This window comes from Phyllopteryx taeniolatus, chromosome 9 (assembly GCF_024500385.1).
Source record: "Phyllopteryx taeniolatus isolate TA_2022b chromosome 9, UOR_Ptae_1.2, whole genome shotgun sequence".
In the NCBI taxonomy this organism is placed as follows: Eukaryota; Metazoa; Chordata; class Actinopteri; order Syngnathiformes; family Syngnathidae; genus Phyllopteryx; species Phyllopteryx taeniolatus.
This window is the reverse complement of record NC_084510.1, coordinates 15,864,310-15,884,100: the sequence shown is the minus strand read 5'-3', so window position 1 is coordinate 15,884,100 and position 19,791 is coordinate 15,864,310. Positions and strand designations below refer to the sequence as shown.

Genomic DNA, 19,791 nt, shown 5'->3' with positions numbered 1-19,791 from the left:
CTTTAATCACGTTGTCTAATGTCTGCTGCCACGTCAGACGTGGGATTCAGGAATTGGCCTTGGGGGGGGGGGGGGGGTTCCAGGAAGCAGGTTACATGAAAATGAAGTTAACTTTAGATAAGGGAAAGTGTGAATGTAAAACTCAGGGCCAGGGTAACCAACCTTTGAAACTGAGTGCTACTTTTTGGGTACTGATTAATGTGAAGGGCCACCAGTTTGATACACACTTCTGAAAATATATATGTGCTCAACTTATCTTTAATTGTACGTTATAATTAAGGAAGCAGTTTGAATGGCCCAGTCGAAGTCCAAACCTAAATCCCATTATAAGCACCTGTGGCAAGACATGATAATTGCTGTTCACAGACACTCTCCATCCATTGTGGCTCAGATTGACCTATTTTGCAAAGAATTGGCCTAAATTTCAGTGTCAAGACATGCAAAGCTGGTAGACATACCCCAAAAGTCTTGTAGCTGTAACTGCACTGTAATGTGGCACAAGAGTATTGACTCTGGGTGGCTGAATACAAATGCACCAAATTTTCAGATATTTGCTTAAAATTTTGAAAAGTATATCATTTCCGTTCTACTTTACAATTATTTGGTACTTCGTGTTGGTCAATCACATAAAAACATTCAAGTTTGTGGTTATAAGGTGGCAAAATGTGAAACATTCAAGGTGTATGAATAATATGAATTTTCAAGGCACTGTACATTAAGAATGCTGGAATATTTGTTGTTCAATTTGCCATTCTGACTAAAATGGGTGAATTCAATGTATTTATTTTTTTAAATGTTGTATTCATTTCAATAAATGGTAGATAATACAAAACTTTAAGTGTATGTATTTTAATAATTGATAAGGATGGGTGAAAATATCAATTTATTAACGCATTGCAATTCATTTTGCATAAGAACTTGAGGCCATCTGTCCAACAGTTAAAGCTCAAAAGAGGACGGGTGTTGCAACAGGACAATGATCCAAAACACAGAAGCAAATCAACAACAGAAAGGCTTCAGAAGAAGAAAATGAATCTTCTAGAGTGGCCCAGTCAAAGTCCTGACCTCAAGAGCTATTCACACCAGAAATTCCAGGAATCTTGCTGAACTGCAACAGACTGTAACTGGACCAAAATTCAGCCTGATCGTTGTGTATGTCTGATCTGCAACTACAAGAAATGACTGGTTGAGGTAATTGCTGCCAGAGGGTCAACCAGTTCTTAAATCCAAGGGTTCCCTTACTTTTTCCTCCCTGTCATGAGTGTTTACATGTTATGCTATTAAAAATATGAAAACAATTGTTTGGTACTAGTTTAAGTAGATTCTTTTTATTCCTGTAATTTAGATGATAATATGACATTTTATGACCAATTTATGATGAAATTTAAGAAATTTCAATGGGTGCACATACTTGATAAACAAAATCTGGGACTGGTTTATGTGTTTTTTAATTGAAAGCAAGCAGACAAAAGTATGACAGTTGCAGCTTACTGAACAGAAAAAAGAGACCGTCTGCTACTAAAATGTGCAGGAGACAAAAAAAAAAAAATTTAGTAAAAGGAAATTTTTTTTCAACAAACATTTTTACAGAGCTATATTTGTTGGTGCCACAGACTGTTGGTGTACTTTCAACAAGGAACTAGATGCAATATTTCCCCATGATCCCAACTGAGCTGGGCAGGGTCCTGAATGGAGAGAACACTGAAGAAGAACCATCAATTATATCTTGTGATTGTGACGATAGCTTGGTGGTGGTGCGTCACATGGCGCTCTCTGAAGAGGAGACGCTCTTTCGTACTTTTTGGCAGGAAGTTTTTAGGTGCAGTTGTTGTCAAATGAAATTAAACAGTAGCTAGTAACCACGTGTCCCACCGTTCCTCACAAAAAGCTTCCACAAGAGGGTTCTCCTTGCTACAGGAACATACACAGTCCCCACTTCTCAAATACACTAAGCAAACAAAACCCAACACCAACGACAAAAGGTCCAAGCAGTGCTTTAAGCTGACACACCATCTGCATAGCATTAACCTGAAATCTGGCAACTGAACATAACGTTGCTAAATGCCACAAACAAAAAGTCAATAAGGCATGTGCTTAAAATGTCTGTAAAAATCTGTGAAAAAATACTCTCTTTTTTTTTTTCTTTGTAAGCTACGTGCAGGTGGCGCTACCTTCTCTGCCCGGAGACTGGACCTGTAAAAAGGATGTCTTAAGGCAGGTGAAAGAAGAGGGTTGGGGGAGGCTACAGGTCACAATGGCACAGAATGGCCCTGGTGAGAGAGAACATTAACAAAGACAAAGAACTCCTGGCCATTCCAGTCAGGATAATCCTTACAATCCACTTGTCAGTTCAAAAGACATCTCCTTACATTGTGTATAAGTAAAGGAAATCCTGCCTTGCCTTGTTTTTTGGGATTTAGCTATTTCATTTAACATTTAATATTTTGGGCTGGACAGTACTAACACAGTGTGGCTTCACGTATTGAGTTCTGAGCACAAAACCTGATGTTTGAGGGAGGAGAGGAATACCAGAGTGCTTCTCCTCACCTTTTCTTATTCATAATCTCTTCCCTGATGTAAAACCACAGATCAAGAACCTCTCTGCAAAAGTGAAAGGGGGTCAATTAAAATGCTTAAAACAAAAAAACAGCACTCTCCAAAACAGACTTGATATGGAAATTAAAATACGAAAAAAATCCATGCAGTGCGACTCACGTCGACAACTTATTGCTTCCTTTTTACAATCTGTGTGTGCATTATTCAGTGGGCAGCAGACTGAGTGTCCGCCATGGCATTACTGGCTTTCTTCCTCCTCTTCGTTAGAAGTGGATTGGTTGAGTCCTCAATGGTCTTTATCTTTATTTGCTCATAGTCAACCCTCATGGTTGCCAAGGCACTGGTCATTTCCTCCTGAAAGATGAGCACAGAAAGCACATTGGTACAATTCAGCAGGAGCGTAGACAAAATACATAAAAACTCACAAACGAGTGACAGACCTTGACATCCTCCCACGCGTCCTTCTCTTCCTTTAACACCCGGCTAGTGTGCAGTGGCGTCTGAGGAACCTCCATCGATTGCTGCAGGGAGACGGGCAACAATCTGGCTTCAGTGGACAATATAATCCATAAAAATTGATCTGATAAATAGCAAGGAAGTGGGTTTGTGTTTACATTAATCCAGGGGTGATTCATAAACTCCGTGATCGTCATCCTTTGGGTGGGCTCTGTCTTAAGGAGGGTCCTAATCAGTTGTTTAGCTGCAATCAATTTCAAGTCAGTAAACTGTTTTTAACACTGTACATACATTAGAGGGATATGAAATAAAGCAATCGTGTTGTGATTGAACTTTGCCAGTCAGCATTAACTATTCAAACCAATTATTAACTCATTTTTAGATCTCGGCAGCTTTTTTAATTTATGATACTACAGTGGAAACCTCCATATTTGGTCTTTGGACGACTTGTAAGAATAGCGAAAATTCATTACTTTTAATCACCACAGAACTTGGGCTATTAGAACGTTTGTTGTCGCTGTTACGTCCGACTTCGTCTGCTTTGCCGTTGGAATTGCAGACCCTGCAGCCATGGCAGTCTGTGGTGCAGTAACTGTGCATGTAACAAAACCTGAAAACTCCCTGATGGAGTTTTTACAGTCTTCGGCAGCTGACATACGCTTCTTTCCCTTCATGTGACTTACCAGTGCCGCTTCTCCCATTTTGGTTACATAGACAGATTTTGAGCAAAGTTAGAATTTCGCACGGCGTGGTCAGTGTCCAAAATTTAAACCTCTCTTTAGAAAGTCACTCATTTTAAAATTGCACTCTCTTGGCATTGCGTTCTCTATGAAATCCACATTCAACTGTTCGAGTATACCAGTGGACCCTCGCCAACGTGACCTGTCACATTTCCTGTATGGCGGCGTACATCGCTTGCAATGTTGCACTTCCGTGTCAATTTGAATTATAATCATTTTCATTTTAATCGCACGTTACACCATTTTATTTCTTGTACGCATTCTAAATATACAAATATATATATTTATATATAAATATATAATATTCCATACAATAAGTCCATGACTTTTCCAAAACGGTATAAAAAAATTCCTTTTCCAGGACCTAGAATATGTAGTTTCAATTTCCATAACTTTTCCAGGTTTTTCATGACCGTGCAAACCCTGTTTTAATGAGTGCAAATTGGAATTCAATCAGCATCAGAGAATGGAGGGTGAATGGATTGTGTTCAACTTTGAAGGCTCCACTGCAGGTAACAAGTTTTTCTTTCCTTCAAAAGCCACCTAGTGGAATTCGGAAACTCCACACCTTCCTTGTTTGATTTGAGATTAACTAATGAGCTGAAGTCATACGAACCACAGCATTGCTTTTCTCAGTACAATTTAAAGATGTCCGTCTTCGAAGAGTAGTATTCAATTTATTGACTTGTAGACAGGTCTAATTTTCACTCATTTGTGTTGGCAGGCAAAGTGAAAATTAACATGCATAGTTTTGCCATTATGATCACCTTCTTCTGATACATCAGACCACTCGGGATTAGGAAACTCATACTGTCCCATCCTAATCCTCTTCTTCATCCCGGGAGAAATGGCTAGACCGTGGTTAGAATAAAAAGGGGGGTAACCACACAACCTGGAGAAGAACAACAGTTACATGTTGCACCAAGCAAATAATCCCATGTAATGCAACATTAAGACTTTACTTACAGAATATACATAATGACACCCAAAGACCACATGTCACAAGACTTGTCATATTTCTCTGGGCCCAGAACCTCTGGAGCTGTAGAGTGAAAGCAATAGATGAAAAGTTAGAAAAATTAGAACACTGTGGCTTAAGGAGCAGGTCATGAAAAAAATGCTATTAAATACAGAGAAGAACTCTTACCAACATAGTAAGGTGTGTAGCAGGGAGTAGCAAGAGAGTTGTGAGAGGTGGTTTCCTTGGCAAAGCCAAAGTCTGTGAGTTTGAGCAAAGCGCTGGGCCTCTTGGTTGAGTACAGTAAATTCTCTGGCTGAAGGGAGTTTCACATTAATGACTGAAGTGAGTGATGTTACTCTTAACCTCTCAGTCAGACTGTTCCAAACAGAGATGGTGATAGAAAATGGTGAGACTAACCTTAACATCTCGGTGTGCAATGTTAACAGCATGCAGGTACTGGATAGCCTCTCCTATGCTTTTCATTATGTCAGATGCCTCTGGCGTAGAAAATAAACAGGTTTAATAAAGTACAGAAAGCACAACGAGCAGATTAGAGCGAGATGCAGTGACAGGACGACTGGTTGCAATCGAAGGAAGGATGAATGTGGTCAAGTACAGGGATATCCTGTACAAAAACCTTCTCCAGAGTGCTTAGATTTAGAACCTCAGACTGGCTCGAAGGTTCACCTTCCAACAAGACAATAACCCAAAGCACACAGCTAAAATAACGAAGGAGTGGCTTCAGAACAGGCAGCACGGTGTGCGACTGGTAAGCACATCTGCCTCACAGTTCTAAGGACCGGGGTTCCCAGCCACGCCTGTGTGGAGTTTGCATGTTCTCCGCATGCCTGCGTGGATTTTCTCCGGGTACTCCGGTTTCCTCCCACATCCCAAAAACATGCATGGTAGGTTAATTTAAGACTAAAAATTTCCCGTAGGTGTGAATGTGAGTGCAAATGGCTGTTTATGTATCTGTGCCCTGCGATTGCCAGGGGACCAGTTCAGGGTGTACCCCGCCTCTCGCCCGAAGATAGCTGGGATAGGTTCCAGCCCGCCCGCACCGCAGTGAGGATAAGCGGTACGAGAAATGGATGGATGGATGGCTTCAGAACAACTCCATGACTGTTCTTGAACGGCCCAGCCAGAGCCCTGACTTAAATCCAATTGAGCATCTCTGGAGAGACCTGAAAATGGCTGTCCACAAACATTCACCATCCAACCTGACGGAATTGGAGAGGAACTTCAAGGAGGAATGGCAGAGGGTCGCCAAATCCAGGTGTGAAAAAGTTGCATCAGTCCCAAAAAGGGCTCAAAAGGGTGCTTCTACTAAATACTGAGCAAAGGGTCTGAATACTTATGGCTTATTTCAGTTTTTCTTTTTTAATAAATCTGCAAAAATTTTAAAAATTCCGTTTTTTTCTGTCAATATGGGGTTGCTGTGTGTACATTGAGGAAAAAATGAACTTAAATTATTTTAGCAAATGGCTGCAACATAAAGAGTGAAAAATTTAAGGGGGTCTGAATACTTTCCATGCAGTCAGTGTGTTTTTATACCTCTCTCTGTGAAGGCCTGGTCGCCTCTGTCCTGGATTCGACTGAAGAGTTCACCTCCATCCATGCTGCAACAAAAGACATTAATTTTAAATGTTGAAACAATTATATTTTCATCCCAATTATAAAACCCAATTATACGAGTGACCATTGTACACACAAATCATTCTATTTTACATGAATGCACAAGTTCTATGATCATTAAACACACGTACAATTGATATTTGATTTATTTATTTGCAGATGTCACACTGATACAGACATTTTAGCCACAGACCATGCTATGGCAGCTGTGAACATTGGTGAGCAGTAAAACTGAATTGAATGGTGCATGAGAATATGATAATTAGTTGGATTAACATGATTAATTTAAGGTTTGTGTTCTTCATGACGATTTTTCAGGTGCAATTTCAATGTCCTGATTTGGGCTTTGTGTGTGTGACCAAAGATGCATGACTGCACAAATTATTTTCTCAAGCATGTATGTAAATGTGTGGGCAGTTTTTGAGTGAGAGGGAGTCTAACCACAACAGAGTTAAAATTTCTCGAAATCTATCTGTCACTATTTGCTTGCTGAGAAATGCAAGTTCAGCGGAGCATACTTGGAAATCACAATGCTCACCAGATGAGAAACCTGTATCACGTCTTGCATTTTTTGGCCTTTTGATACATTATCAGAGGTTAGGGGATTCCTCTCCATGTTCTTCAATGGTATGGCGGTGTTTCAGACATTCATTCATTCATTTTCCGTACCGCTTACCCTCACTAGGGTTGTTTCAGACATATACAACCAATGAAGTTGGGACGTTGTGTTAAACAGAAATAAAAAAAATTAATACAATGATTTGCAAATCATGTTCTACTTATATTTAATTGAATACACTACACAGAAAAGATATTTAATGTTCAAACTGATAAACTTTATTGTTTTTAGCAAATAATCATTAACTTAGAATTTTATGGCTGCAACACATTCCAAAAAAGCTGGGAGAGGTGACAAAAAAGACTGAGCAAGTTGAGGAATGCTCATCAAACACCGGTTTGTGGACAGGCTAATTGGGAACAGGTGGGTGCCATGATTGGGTATAAAAGGAGCTTTCCTGAATTGCTCAGTCATTCACAAGCAAAGATGGGGCGAGGTTAACCTCTTTGTGAACAAGTGCGTGAGAAAATAGTCGAACAGTTTAAGGACAATGTTCCTCAACGTACAATTGCAAGGAATTTAGGGATTTTATCATCTCCGGTCCATATCATCATCAAAAGCTTCAGAGAATCTGGAGAAATCACTGCATGTAAGCGGCAAGGCCGAAAACCAACATTGGATGCCCGTGACCTTCGATCCCTCAGGCGGCACTGCATCAAAAACCGACATGGCGCATTATGAAGCGTAAAATACGACAACGGAGACCACGGACTGTTGAACAGCTGAAGCTATACATCAAGCAAGAATGGGAAATAATTCCACCTACAAAGCTTCAACAATTAGTGTCCTCAGTTCCCAAAACGTTTATTGAATGTTGTTAAAAGAAAAGGTAATGTAACACAGTGGTAAACATGACCCTGTCCCAGCTTTTTTGGAACCTGTTGCAGCCATAAAATTCTAAGTTCATGATTATTTGCTAAAAACAGAGTTTATCAGTTTGAACATTAAATATCTTGTCTTTGTAGTGTATTCAATTAAACACAGGTCGGACATCATTTGCAAATCATTGTATTCTGTTTTTACTTATGTTTAACACAACCTCCCAGCTTCATTGGAATTGGGGTTGTACAGTACATTTATCTGTGGTGGGTCACCACAAATGAATTTTGGACACCACGAATAGATTTTGTCTTTAGCTGCACGTAGATTGTGCTCGCCGTATCGGCAAGTCCGGTACCCCATACTCCCGGAGCACCCCCGACAGTAGTCTGTGAACGCTACTTTGCTGTGACCACTAAAGTAGCTTAACTACTGAAAGGCTATCTGATGTTGAAATAGTGACGCTAAAGAAAAATGTAATTAAACTAGTAGTGTCGCTAGTGCCCACCCCTGCTGTTTTTGGTTGTAAGCATAACGTTACATCCGCGGCGCACAGTGCGAGAGCTCTCGCATTTGTTTTAAGAGATGAAAACTGTAAAGCCCCAGGCAACCAATTGTTAGCCTCACAATATCCGGTCCACAGCCCTACAACCAATGTATCTAAGGATTCCTGGCAGATTTTCTGTTAATTATGGAGTCTGATACCAAGACAGTAAAATCTCTCGCTTTTATTAACGGCTACCCAGTCACATCGGTGCATCGTTCCCAACACTAGTTGCTACGCGAGTCTGCAGCTTCGGAGGCCGTTGAGTCTTGCCGAATGCTGTACTACGAGGGTACTAAATGCTCGCGAGTGTCATAGTTACAAACTCAGTCACTGGATGATTGCAATTTCAGCAAATCCTGGCGAACAAATGCTCATAGCTGCCAAATGTTACGGAACGTCCGTATTTTGTTACGGAAATCACTGAACTCTGACTCGTTACGGCCGTAACACCGATTGTTCCGGATACAGCGTCAATCGTCCAACATTACCCGCCACTGCGGCCCTGTGTAAGGCCACCGTGACGCAAAGAGAGAAAAAAAGGCTTCTTGGGCGTAAAGTATTTTACTTTACGCCCCCCCCCCCCCAGCGCGACACTGAGACAGACGGCTCATTATCGGTTACGTTTTTTCGATATTGAACCTATCAGTGTGACATAATTTTTTTCCCCAATATCGGTCGATAACTATCGGTCGCGATAGTTATCGTGCATCCCTATAATTTATGATTTTCACTTTTAGAATTGCAATGCCAAAATACAACGAACTCTCCTACAGTATTTAGATTTACTGTAAAACTGGAGTCATGTTCAATCTTTATTTCATACAAAGGTACTGTATGCCAATTACTTAAGATTACATCATGCATGGTCATGGTGGAAAATAAGAGTGTGACTAACTGAGAGTTAGTGCTACCAGTGGAAAAGTTAGTGTAGTCTTTTAAGTGTTTAATTTTTGTGGGAAACACTATGGGGTCTGCGATTGGCTGGCAACCAGTTCAGGGTGTACCCCGCCTCCTGCCCGGTGATAGCTGGGATAGGCTCTAGCACGCCCACGACCCTAGTGAGGAGAAGCGGCTCAGAAAATAGATGGATGGATGGACACTATGGGGTGATGAATTATCATCAGAGATGAGAATGGTGCTACTAAATGCACATATCTGACACCATCGCAGCAGTAACCTTTGTGTACTGCGCTTTAATTTTACATTCTCAAGTGCAGAACGAAGATTCACATCAAAATGGAAAGGAACATAATGATGAGAGGATGCAGTCAGACAAACTAGAATAAGCCTCAGTTTTAGTAATGATATTGTAGGTGTTGAGTGATACAAATAAATTAGACATTCAGTAAGCTTTAGTGTGTGCTTTAAAGGAAGTTTGCATTTGGTCTCTTTTTTAAAAAATGTTGGTTGTTTATTTGTTTTTTGTTTTTTAACATATGGTGGCATCTGAGGTATTTCCATAACTGTATCATATGATCTGTAAACCTTGATTAACAAAATATATACAATTTCCGGACCAACCACACACTTTCACTTAAGTAAAAATTTGGTCATCGTTCTGAAATTCAAACCAGTGTGTGATCCACAAACAACATCTTAAAATGGTTTTTTTTTGTGTGAAAATGTGTGAAAAGGACTAATTGAGCTCATGAACCATAAAAACCTAATTGAATGCAACACACCAATTGTCCGAATGGTTGGCACATCTGCCTAAAAGTTCGTCGGTTTGGGGTTTGAATAGCCGCTTTGGTCATCATGTGGAGTTTTTGTGTTCTCACCGTGCTTGCATGGGTTTTTTCCGGGTAATCCGGCTTCCTCCCGCATCACAAAATCATGCATGTTAGCTCAATTAGGGACATTTAGAATCCAAATTTTCCATCGGTTTATATGATGAGCATTAATCCTTGCTTTTCTATTATATATATATATATATAGACCCTGCAATTGACTGGCGACTAGTCCAAAGTGTACCCTGCCTCAAGCTCAAAGTCAGCTGGTATTGGCTCTAGCTCACCTGCAACCCTAATTAGGACAAACGCAATAGCTGGATGGACACACATTTAAGAAGCAGAATAAACCAGTGAGAAAACCAGCAAACATGCAGAGCAGACGCAAAGAAAAGTGTTTTTCCTGTCTGTGCATGTGTGTGTGTGAATTTGTGAACTTACCACTCCATGACAATTAGCAGGCATTTCCTGCCTTGATACAGGTTTTCATAGACCTCAATAATCCGTACAATGTTGGCACAAGGCGACGCCCTCCAGTGGAGCTCCACTTCTCTACGTGCTTTTGAGCAATCTTGCAGCATCTAAACAGCAGGTTAGAAATAAAAACATTAATTGAGAGGACCATGTATCTGCTAAATTCAATCACACATCAGTTTGGCAGAGCACACAAGACAAAAAAATCCCAGTGCTGCCATCATCCAGCTAAATATTGAGCTGTCATGTGCCAATATGGCGCCCTCTTCCTGCGGAACTTTGTCATGCACACTTTAAGACTAATATTTTTGTGTTGTCACTTTTTCAGTCTAATGTACGTTTACGTTCATGAACTTAAAAAAAGCCTCCTTTTTGTTTTTCTCTGTCACTCCCCCTTAAAACTTTGTTCAGTCTGACTGAAATTTTCACTGAATACAAAGAACCACAGTGGTAGCTTAAAAACGCCATTGTGGCACAGTAAAACTGTTCCAGCATAAAAGGGATAGCGCCTCCTTTGTATTTGACCTAACAACCTTAAAAACAAAATAAAACATGTTTCCATATTTCATGGCTGATTGCAATCCGGATCAGCATATTAAGAAATATAACAAAATGTTTGGCTACAGTCTACTCCAAAAGTATTGGCACGGCAATGTCGATTCCTTTGTTTTTGCTGAAAACATTTGGGTTTCAGACCAAAAAGATGAGTACGACACAAAGGTCCGAATTCCAGCTTTTATTTCATGGCATTTATATCTAAATGTGTTAAACAAATATGAACAGAGCACCTTTTGTTTGAAGCCACCCACTTTTCAAGTGAGCAAAAGTATTGAAACATAACTGATGGGGGTTTTCTAGTTGCTCAGGTGTTGCCTTTTATATTAATTGCTTAAACATTAGCGAGTGCATGTTTTTAGATTTGGGTTTCACCTGTGAAAACTGCATTTCCTGCTAAGCAAACATGAACACCAGAGAGCTGTCAATGGGAGAAAACCAAACCATTTGGAAGGTGAGAGAAGAGGGAAAATCGATGAGAGCAATTGCACAAACATTAGGCATAGCCAATACAACAAATAGGAATGTCCTGAAAAAGAAAGAAACTACTGGTCTACTGAGCAACAGACATCGAACAGGTCGGCCAAGGGTATCAACAGCAGTTGACTACAGAAACATTGTGAGAGCTGTGAAGAAACACCAATATACAACAGTGACAACATCACTGCCAACCTCCACAGGGCAGAGGTGAAGGTATCACAATCCACTGTTCAAAGGAGACTTTGAGAGAAGAAATATACAGGGCATACCACAAGATGCAAACCACTCATCAGCAAAAAGAAACGGAAGGCCAGATTGGATTTTGTAAAGTAGTAAAGAGATGAGCCACAAACGTTCTGGAACAAAGTTTTATGGACCAAGATTAGCCGCTACCAAAGTGATAGAAAGGCCAAAGGATGGAGGGGAAAAAAGGATCTGCTTATGATCCAAAACACACAAACTCCATTGTGAAGCATGGTGGAGGTAATGTCATGGCTTGGGCTTGCATGGCAACTTCTGGAACAGGCTCACTAGTTTTTATTGCTGATGTAACTCATGATGGTAGCAGCAGAATGAATTCTGTAGTCTACAAAACCATTTTGTATGGCAATTTACAGAAAAATGCATCCAAATTAATTGGGAGAAGCTTCATCATGCAACAAGACAATGACCCAAAACACACTATCAACACAACAAAGGACATCATCAGGGGGGAAAAGTGGAAGGTTTGAGACTGGCCAAGTCAAACACCGGACGGACCTTAACCCAATAGAGCTAGCATTTTCCTCCTGAAGAGGAAACTGAAGGGAGAGACCCCTCGAAATAAACACTGGAAGAGGCTGCATGCTGTAATGGCCTGGAAAAACATTTTAAATGAAGAATGCGACAGTCTGGTGAAGTCAATGGGTCACAGGCTTGAGGCAGTTACTGCAAGTAAGGGTTATGCCACCAAATATTAAATGTTATTCGCGAGGAGCTGTGTCCTGAGTTGTTTAACAAATCTAGAAGTAAATACAATTAAATAAAAGCTGTAATTCTGACATTCATCTTTTGATCTGAAAGCCAAATGCTCATGCTGGCCGTGTAGGCCACCACTCAAAAAGGCTTATTGTTGGACCCTGTCCACCAAGATTAACTTAGTGACTGTTCTAGCAAGAAACAAAAGTTCAGGGCAAGGATGACATACAAATAACATTTTTCGCTCAGGAAGTTATGGCTGAAAACCCTATAACACAAACCAAAATTGGGGCTTAATTACTTTCCCATAGGAGGATAGGCAAATACCCCAAAATGACAAATCATACAAAAGATTATATATAGAATTAATGTTGAGGGTGGCCAAGTGCCAAAATATGGCAAAAAGGTAATTCAATTTCTTATCTATCATTGTAAACACAGCGAAATCAGAACGGTGCTGAGTGGATGAATTTATATTTTTAGGCCATAAGTATAGCAACTTGGCTGTCTGGTGTTATGTTACATAAAATTAACAGATTTTGCGGTGAAACACAATGACTTATCAAAGTCATGCTGCGTGACTTACAAACACAATAATTAACGGCGAGTTGTAGTGTATTATACTTTACCTATGCCAACTAAGAGTGTATGTGCAGTACATATGAACCAGGCATCTGTTACACTGGCTTGAGAAAAACAAAAACAGGTCATGAGCAGCTGTTGATCCTTGGTCTCTTGCCACAGTTTTATGTGGGTTTATTCATACAGAAATCACTAAATGCTGTCAAGAAACACATGAACTTGTGTTCCAGTCAAGTTATATTTGCTCATTTGTGGATGATGTACACTGTGATTAACTCCCTTGAATATCTCAATTTGCTCACTGTTAAGTTGTATTGATATTTAAAATGACATCCACTGCAGAGAAGGAAGTTATCTGTTTCAATGTATTGTAAGTATTCCAACTAAAACTGATTCACTCGGCCTCTCTCCCAATTTCACTGTCTTGATCAGTTTTCCATTAAATATCAAGAATAGAATAACGTTGAATATTGAACAATACCAAATTATTGCAAAAGAAAAAAAAAACTAAGAAAGACATAGCGATGGAGATGAATTGATTAACAATTTTAATGGATCTCGTATTAGTAAACAATAATTACAAATTTACATAATTGCCGTGTCTTGAAGTAACAGAGGCATAATATATTACACTAGTTAACTACAACCAATTCAGTTTATCCAGTAACCTAATGAGGACATGCTGAATAAAAAATGGATGGAGGGATGACTTCAACCAGCAGAGGGTGCCATCAATTAAAGCCCAAACAGGTTATGACATTAAAAAAAGAAAGTAAAAAGACAAAAGGCCAAATTTGGTGCTGGTTCAGTTTTGAGGCTCTTTCTGGGTAGAATTCCATTCCAATTAACTCCAACCTAGTGGTGAATTCACCTATTTCTGGTTTTCTAAAGCGATGAAAAAAAATGTGTAAAAATGTGTTATTTTTGTTGTGCATATGACATTTATTATTTACTAATAATAATAATAATATCAAGCAGAGCAATATCAAAACAAGAGAGACAGTACAAGTGAACTTTTGCGATAGTTCTAAGAAGCAGCGACAGCAGCTGCCTACACCATTTACATCAAGCCCATCAAAGCCACATCTTCATACCAAGATGGCACCTACCAGTGTGGTCGCCTCGGTAACGCACTCTCTAGTATTGTTTTTGTTTTTGTGTTTTTCGTCCGTCTTTGGAGACCTTACACGACTCACTTACACAAGGGGAGACCTGCTAACCATCAAGGAGGCTACTCCGGACTTTCTGTCACCAACTTTCGCAAATCCGCTCAGTTTTTTCCCTGAGTTACTCACCGGAGCGGCGTCCGCGGTTTTCGGCGCATGGAGACGGAAGCGGCGCCACAGAAAGAAGCGTGGTGGCATTCAGGTGAAACTCCGCAAGAGAGGACACAGATTAGCGTTCCCGTCGATCCACCTCGCGAATGTACGCTCCCTACCCAACAAAATGGACGAGCTTCATCTTCTGTTAAAGACCAGTAAAGACTTGGGACGTTCCGCGGCCATGTGCTTCACGGAGACCTGGCTCTGCGACGCTGTACCCGATGGCGCCGTCATGCTTCCCGGCTTCCACATTCATCGAGCGGACCCCGACGTGGAATCATCGGGGAAAACAAAGGGCGGCGGGATATGCCTCTATATCAACGAAAAATGGTGTACGGACGTCACGGAGCTCAGCACACACTGCAGCCCGCATTTGGAGTCGCTGTTTTTGAACTGTAAACCATTCTACTCGCCACGTGAGTTCGCATCATTCATATGGGGAAAACAAAGGGCGGCAGGATATGCCTCTATATCAACGAAAAATGGTGTACGGACGTCACGGAGCTCAGCACACACTGCAGCCCGCATTTGGACTCGCTGTTTTTGAACTGTAAACCATTCTACTCGCCAGGTGAGTTCGCATCATTCATACTGGCTGGAGTCTACATTCCGCCTCAAGCTAACACGAACACCGCATTGCTAACGCTCGCCGAACAAGTCAACGAAATTGAAAAAAAAACACCCGGACTCACCCCTCATTATTCTCGGGGACTTTAACAAAGCTAAACCCAACCACGAACTCCCTAAATACAAGCAGCACATCGACTGTCCTACCAGGGAAAATAATACTTTAGACCACTGCTACACTACGGTAAAAAACGCATACCGTGCTAGACCTCGTGCAGCCCTGGGCTCGTCTGATCACTGCTTAATTCACTTAATACCGACGTACAGGCAAGAACTTAAATGCGCGAAACCTACAGTGAAAACAGTGAAAAAGTGGACCAATGAAGCCAAGATGGAACTTCAAAGCTGTTTAGACTGCACAGACTGGAGTGTCTTTGAAAATTCAGCTGGCAGCCTGGATGAATATACGGACACTGTTACATCCTATATCAGTTTCTGTGAAGATGTGTGTGTACCAACAAAATCATTTCGCACATTCAACAACAACAAGCCGTGGTTCACTGCTAAACTTAAGCAGCTTCGCCAAGCTAAGGAGGATGCATACCAGAGCGGGGACAGGGCCCTGTATAATCGAGCTAGAAACCAGCTGACTAAACAAATTAACATTGCAAAGAAGAACTATGCAAGAAAGTTGGAAAAACAGTTTAGCGCAAACGACTCTAAATCAGTCTGGCATGCATTCCAATCGTTGACTAATTACAAGCGACGATCCCCCCAAGCTGAGAACAATAGCACACTAGCCAACGACTTGAATACCTTCTACTGCAGATTTGAAAAGGACAGTTTCACACCCCACAGCCACCCGGCTACACCATCGAACACAATCACACCTCTGACTTCTGCGTTAACCATCCATGAACAGGATGTGAGATGCATCTTCAAACAACAAAAGATTAACAAAGCGGCAGGCCCGGACCATGTGTCTCCATCCTGCCTCAAAGTCTGCGCGGACCAGCTCGCTCCAGTCTTCACTCAGATCTTCAATAGATCTCTGGAACTGTGCGAAGTTCCATCCTGTTTCAAACGCTCCACCATCATTCCAGTCCCCAAGAAACCTGCAATCTCAGGTCTGAATGACTACAGGTCTGTCGCTTTGACATCTGTGGTCATGAAGTCCGTTGAACGTCTCGTGCTGGATCACCTCAAGAGTGTCACAGGTCCGCTGCTGGACCCCCTGCAGTTTGCCTACCAAGCGAACAGGTCTGCGGATGATGCAGTCAACATGGGACTGCACTTCATCCTAGAACACCTCGACAGTGCAGGGACCTACGCGAGGATCCTGTTCGTGGACTTCAGCTCAGCGTTCAACACAATCATCCCTGAACTCCTTTCATCCAAGCTTCTCCAGCTCAGCGTCTCACCTGCCATCTGCCAGTGGATTTACAGCTTTCTGACGGGCAGGACACAGCAGGTCAGGCTGGGGGAGGCCACCTCATCCACACGCAGCATCAGCACTGGGGCGCCCCAAGGTTGTGTCCTCTCTCCGCTGCTCTTCTCTCTCTACACGAACGACTGCACCTCAGCGAACCCGACTGTCAAACTCCTGAAGTTTGCAGATGACACCACTGTCATCGGCCTCATCAAGGACTGTGACGAGTCTGCATATCGACAGGAAGCGGAGCGGCTGGAGCTGTGGTGCGGCCGACACAACCTGGAGCTGAACACGCTCAAGACTGTAGAGATGATCGTGGACTTCAGGAGGCATCCTTCGCCACAGCTGCCCCTCACGTTGTCCAGCTGCCTTGTGTCAACCGTCGAGACCTTCAAGTTCCTGGGAATTAGTCTCTCAGGACCTGAAGTGGGCGACCAACATCAACTCCGTCCTCAAAAAGGCCCAGCAGAGGATGTACTTCCTGCGGCTTCTGAGAAAGTACGGCCTGCCACCGGAGCTGCTGAGACAGTTCTACACAGCGGTCATCGAATCAGTCCTGTGTTCTTCCATCACAGTCTGGTTTGGTACTGCTACAAAAAAGGACAAACGCCGACTGCAACGGACAATCAAAACTGCTGAAAGGATTGTCGGTACCCCCCTACCCACCATTGAGGACTTGGACGCTGCCAGAACTAAGACAAGGGCGTGCAAAATCCTCTTGGACCCTCCGCACCCCGGTCACCAGCTCTTCCAGCTCCTTCCCTCAGGTAGGCGCTACCGATCAATGCAAATTAGAACTAGTAGACATTCCAAAAGCTTCTTCCCTCTTGCGATCAACTTCTTAAACACCTGACCATTACAACATGCTGGCAATTTTTTGACTTGAGTTCGTTGTCACATTTCTGTGGGGCCAACTATGTATTACCCGTGCACTCACTGTAGTTGTCTCGCCATGCTGCACTATTTGCATATACTGGCCACTCATGCCAGAGTAGCATCTGCTCCATTTGCATACTGATTGAGGAGTATCTGTAACATTTGCACAACCAACATTATCGCACTACTCGTCACTTTAAACCGCATACACTCCTTGAAGTCTCGGCGCCCTTTGCACAATGATCATTGCACCGGACTATTGCAATATTTGTCATTCGAACTGCTCTAAGTGCTAGAGGGCTATGCATCTTTTTGCACAATTGTCACTGCTCAGTGACTGTTTTTTTTGTTTTTGTTTTTTTGATGTCTTTCTGTCTCCAAAGTGTTCTGTAAATTGACTGTTGTCGTACTAGAGCGGTTCCAACTACCGGAGACAAATTCCTTGTGTGTTTTTTGGACATACTTGGCAAATAAAGATGATTCTGATTCTGATTCAGGCGCTTTGGGAGGAGCCATATATTGATATGGCTCCTCCCAAAGCGCCAGAAGATGAAAAGATGTTTTGCTCCGTTTTGTTGTGCAGTCATCTTCATCGCAATTCAGACTGTACAGCTAATAAACTCATCATCTTGTTCATAACATAAGTCAAATTTCTGCTAATTACAGTACTTTAAAAAAAATAAAAATAAATAAATAAGTTAATTGTCATGTGCTTACACTGTATTGTATGTGCTTAACTGTAAGCCGTTTAAATTTTCAAGGGTATAGCAATGTTGTAGGATGTTTGTAAGAAATGATATTCACGTCTTTTGGGATCATAGTTTGTGGTATATTTACGATTTAAACTATATAGGCATTATAAAAACGTTTTGGTGGGTCATCAATTATTCACGGTATTATTTGCTATAAGGCTCGTAAGGCTTGTAAGGCTCGGTGAAAGTTTGTTTCACCATTTTTTTTTTGGTAGTGGGTTGTCGAAAAATTTGTTTCCCGATTGTTTTTTTGTTTCTTAGGGAATTATTGTGAATCCTGTGTAATTTATTTACTGATTTATTTATACAGTCCATCTATACTTCAATTTTTTTTAGCTCATCCAATGAAGAAATTTCAATGAAGGCACATCTTAACCGGATCAAATAATTGCCAACGTGTCAAAGAGTTGTAAGTAAAGGACACAAGGCCATGAACTAAAATAGCAAAAGTTAAATCTAAATTTAACAAATGCTCCCTTCACCCCAACACCCACCCACCCAACCATTGATTTCTTTAATTTAACTCACACACTCACTCACACACACACACACACACACACACACACCCTACACCCCCATTGTTTTGTCAATAACTGTACCCCCCCATGCCTTCTAGTCCCCAATCTGTTTTAGGCCCTCTGAGACTTATCCCTGAAGCCTGGTGAGGAGGAGGGGCAGATGGGCAAACAATGCACTTCCAAAAGCAAACACAAAGGCTCCAGAGCTCCTGGTAGGACACTGCGAGGTGGGGTGAGGGAAAAATGCAGCAGTCTGCACCTGCCGCTTGAGCCACAGCCAGGACAGATATCTGTTAAACTTAATACAACATTTGTGCTATATGAACTATCTACTTGCAGTCTTCATATTGGTGGACCTTAAATGCTTATGACCATGCCTTTTATTTGTAAATAATTATAAATTAGGTTCAAGATTATAAAATACACATGAATAACATGTTTTTTCTGAAATGCTTCCCATTATGATACTACAGGGAGGGACATAAAGGGGGGAGGGGGGAGAAATGGAGGGGGGGTATACGAAGGTAAAAAAATTCCCCTGATGTATGAGCAGGATAAATTTGGATTTTATTCTGCCAATAATGGCAACACCTTACTCAGCGTGATGGCTATGACAGCAGCGAGCAATGACATAATGGATTAGTAGGTTAGTGTCCTGGCACATTAGTTTAGTGGCACAACACATTCACAAAACTGAGAGGCAGACCCTGAGGAGGAAGTGAGAGTGAAACTGAAACAACAAAAGCCATTAGCACGGTACACAAAAAAAACATTGCCACTTCCTCTACATGACCAGCATACATAGCAGTAAGTGTATTGTAGATAGCCTTAATTTTTCAAAAGGCAGACAGTCAAGCACCCAAACAAAAAAAAAACACTACATTTTTCAGTTCAATTAAAAATAACCAGAAATATCTTGAATCTATGTACCGACCCTCACTTTTGATTCCCACCCAAAAAAAATAAGATTTTTCCAGCCACCAACTACTGCTTGCACTACTTAAAAATTGTGTATTATTAATGCATTCTTTCACAATTTTTCAGTCATGAGTGCAAGAATGGGCGACTGGTTAGAGCGTCTGCCTCACAGTTCTGAGGACCGGGGTTCAATCACCGCCCCCGCCTGTGTGGAGTTTGCATGTTCTCCCTGTGCCTGTGTGGGCTTTCTCCGGGCACTCCGGTTTCCTCCCACATCCCAAAAACATGCATGGTAGGT

The 19,791-nt window shown here is 41.6% G+C and overlaps 1 protein-coding gene across 3 annotated transcripts in view; it reads right to left on the bottom strand.

Annotated features, from left to right (window-relative positions):
- Positions 1 to 1,431: 1,431 nt before the first annotated feature.
- The window catches only part of mapkapk2a (MAPK activated protein kinase 2a), a 27,585-nt gene continuing 9,225 nt past the window's right edge, over positions 1,432 to 19,791 (bottom strand). For all 3 annotated transcript variants that reach the window (XM_061784484.1, XM_061784485.1, XM_061784487.1), the window contains 9 exons: positions 10,502 to 10,641; positions 6,268 to 6,332; positions 5,131 to 5,210; positions 4,900 to 5,026; positions 4,719 to 4,794; positions 4,520 to 4,644; positions 3,171 to 3,256; positions 2,997 to 3,077; positions 1,432 to 2,910 (listed from right to left, as the gene is read on the bottom strand). In XM_061784484.1, the coding sequence (XP_061640468.1) occupies positions 2,761 to 2,910; positions 2,997 to 3,077; positions 3,171 to 3,256; positions 4,520 to 4,644; positions 4,719 to 4,794; positions 4,900 to 5,026; positions 5,131 to 5,210; positions 6,268 to 6,332; positions 10,502 to 10,641 (930 nt within the window). In that variant the 3' untranslated portion in view covers positions 1,432 to 2,760. The remainder of the gene's footprint in view (positions 2,911 to 2,996; positions 3,078 to 3,170; positions 3,257 to 4,519; positions 4,645 to 4,718; positions 4,795 to 4,899; positions 5,027 to 5,130; positions 5,211 to 6,267; positions 6,333 to 10,501; positions 10,642 to 19,791) is intronic.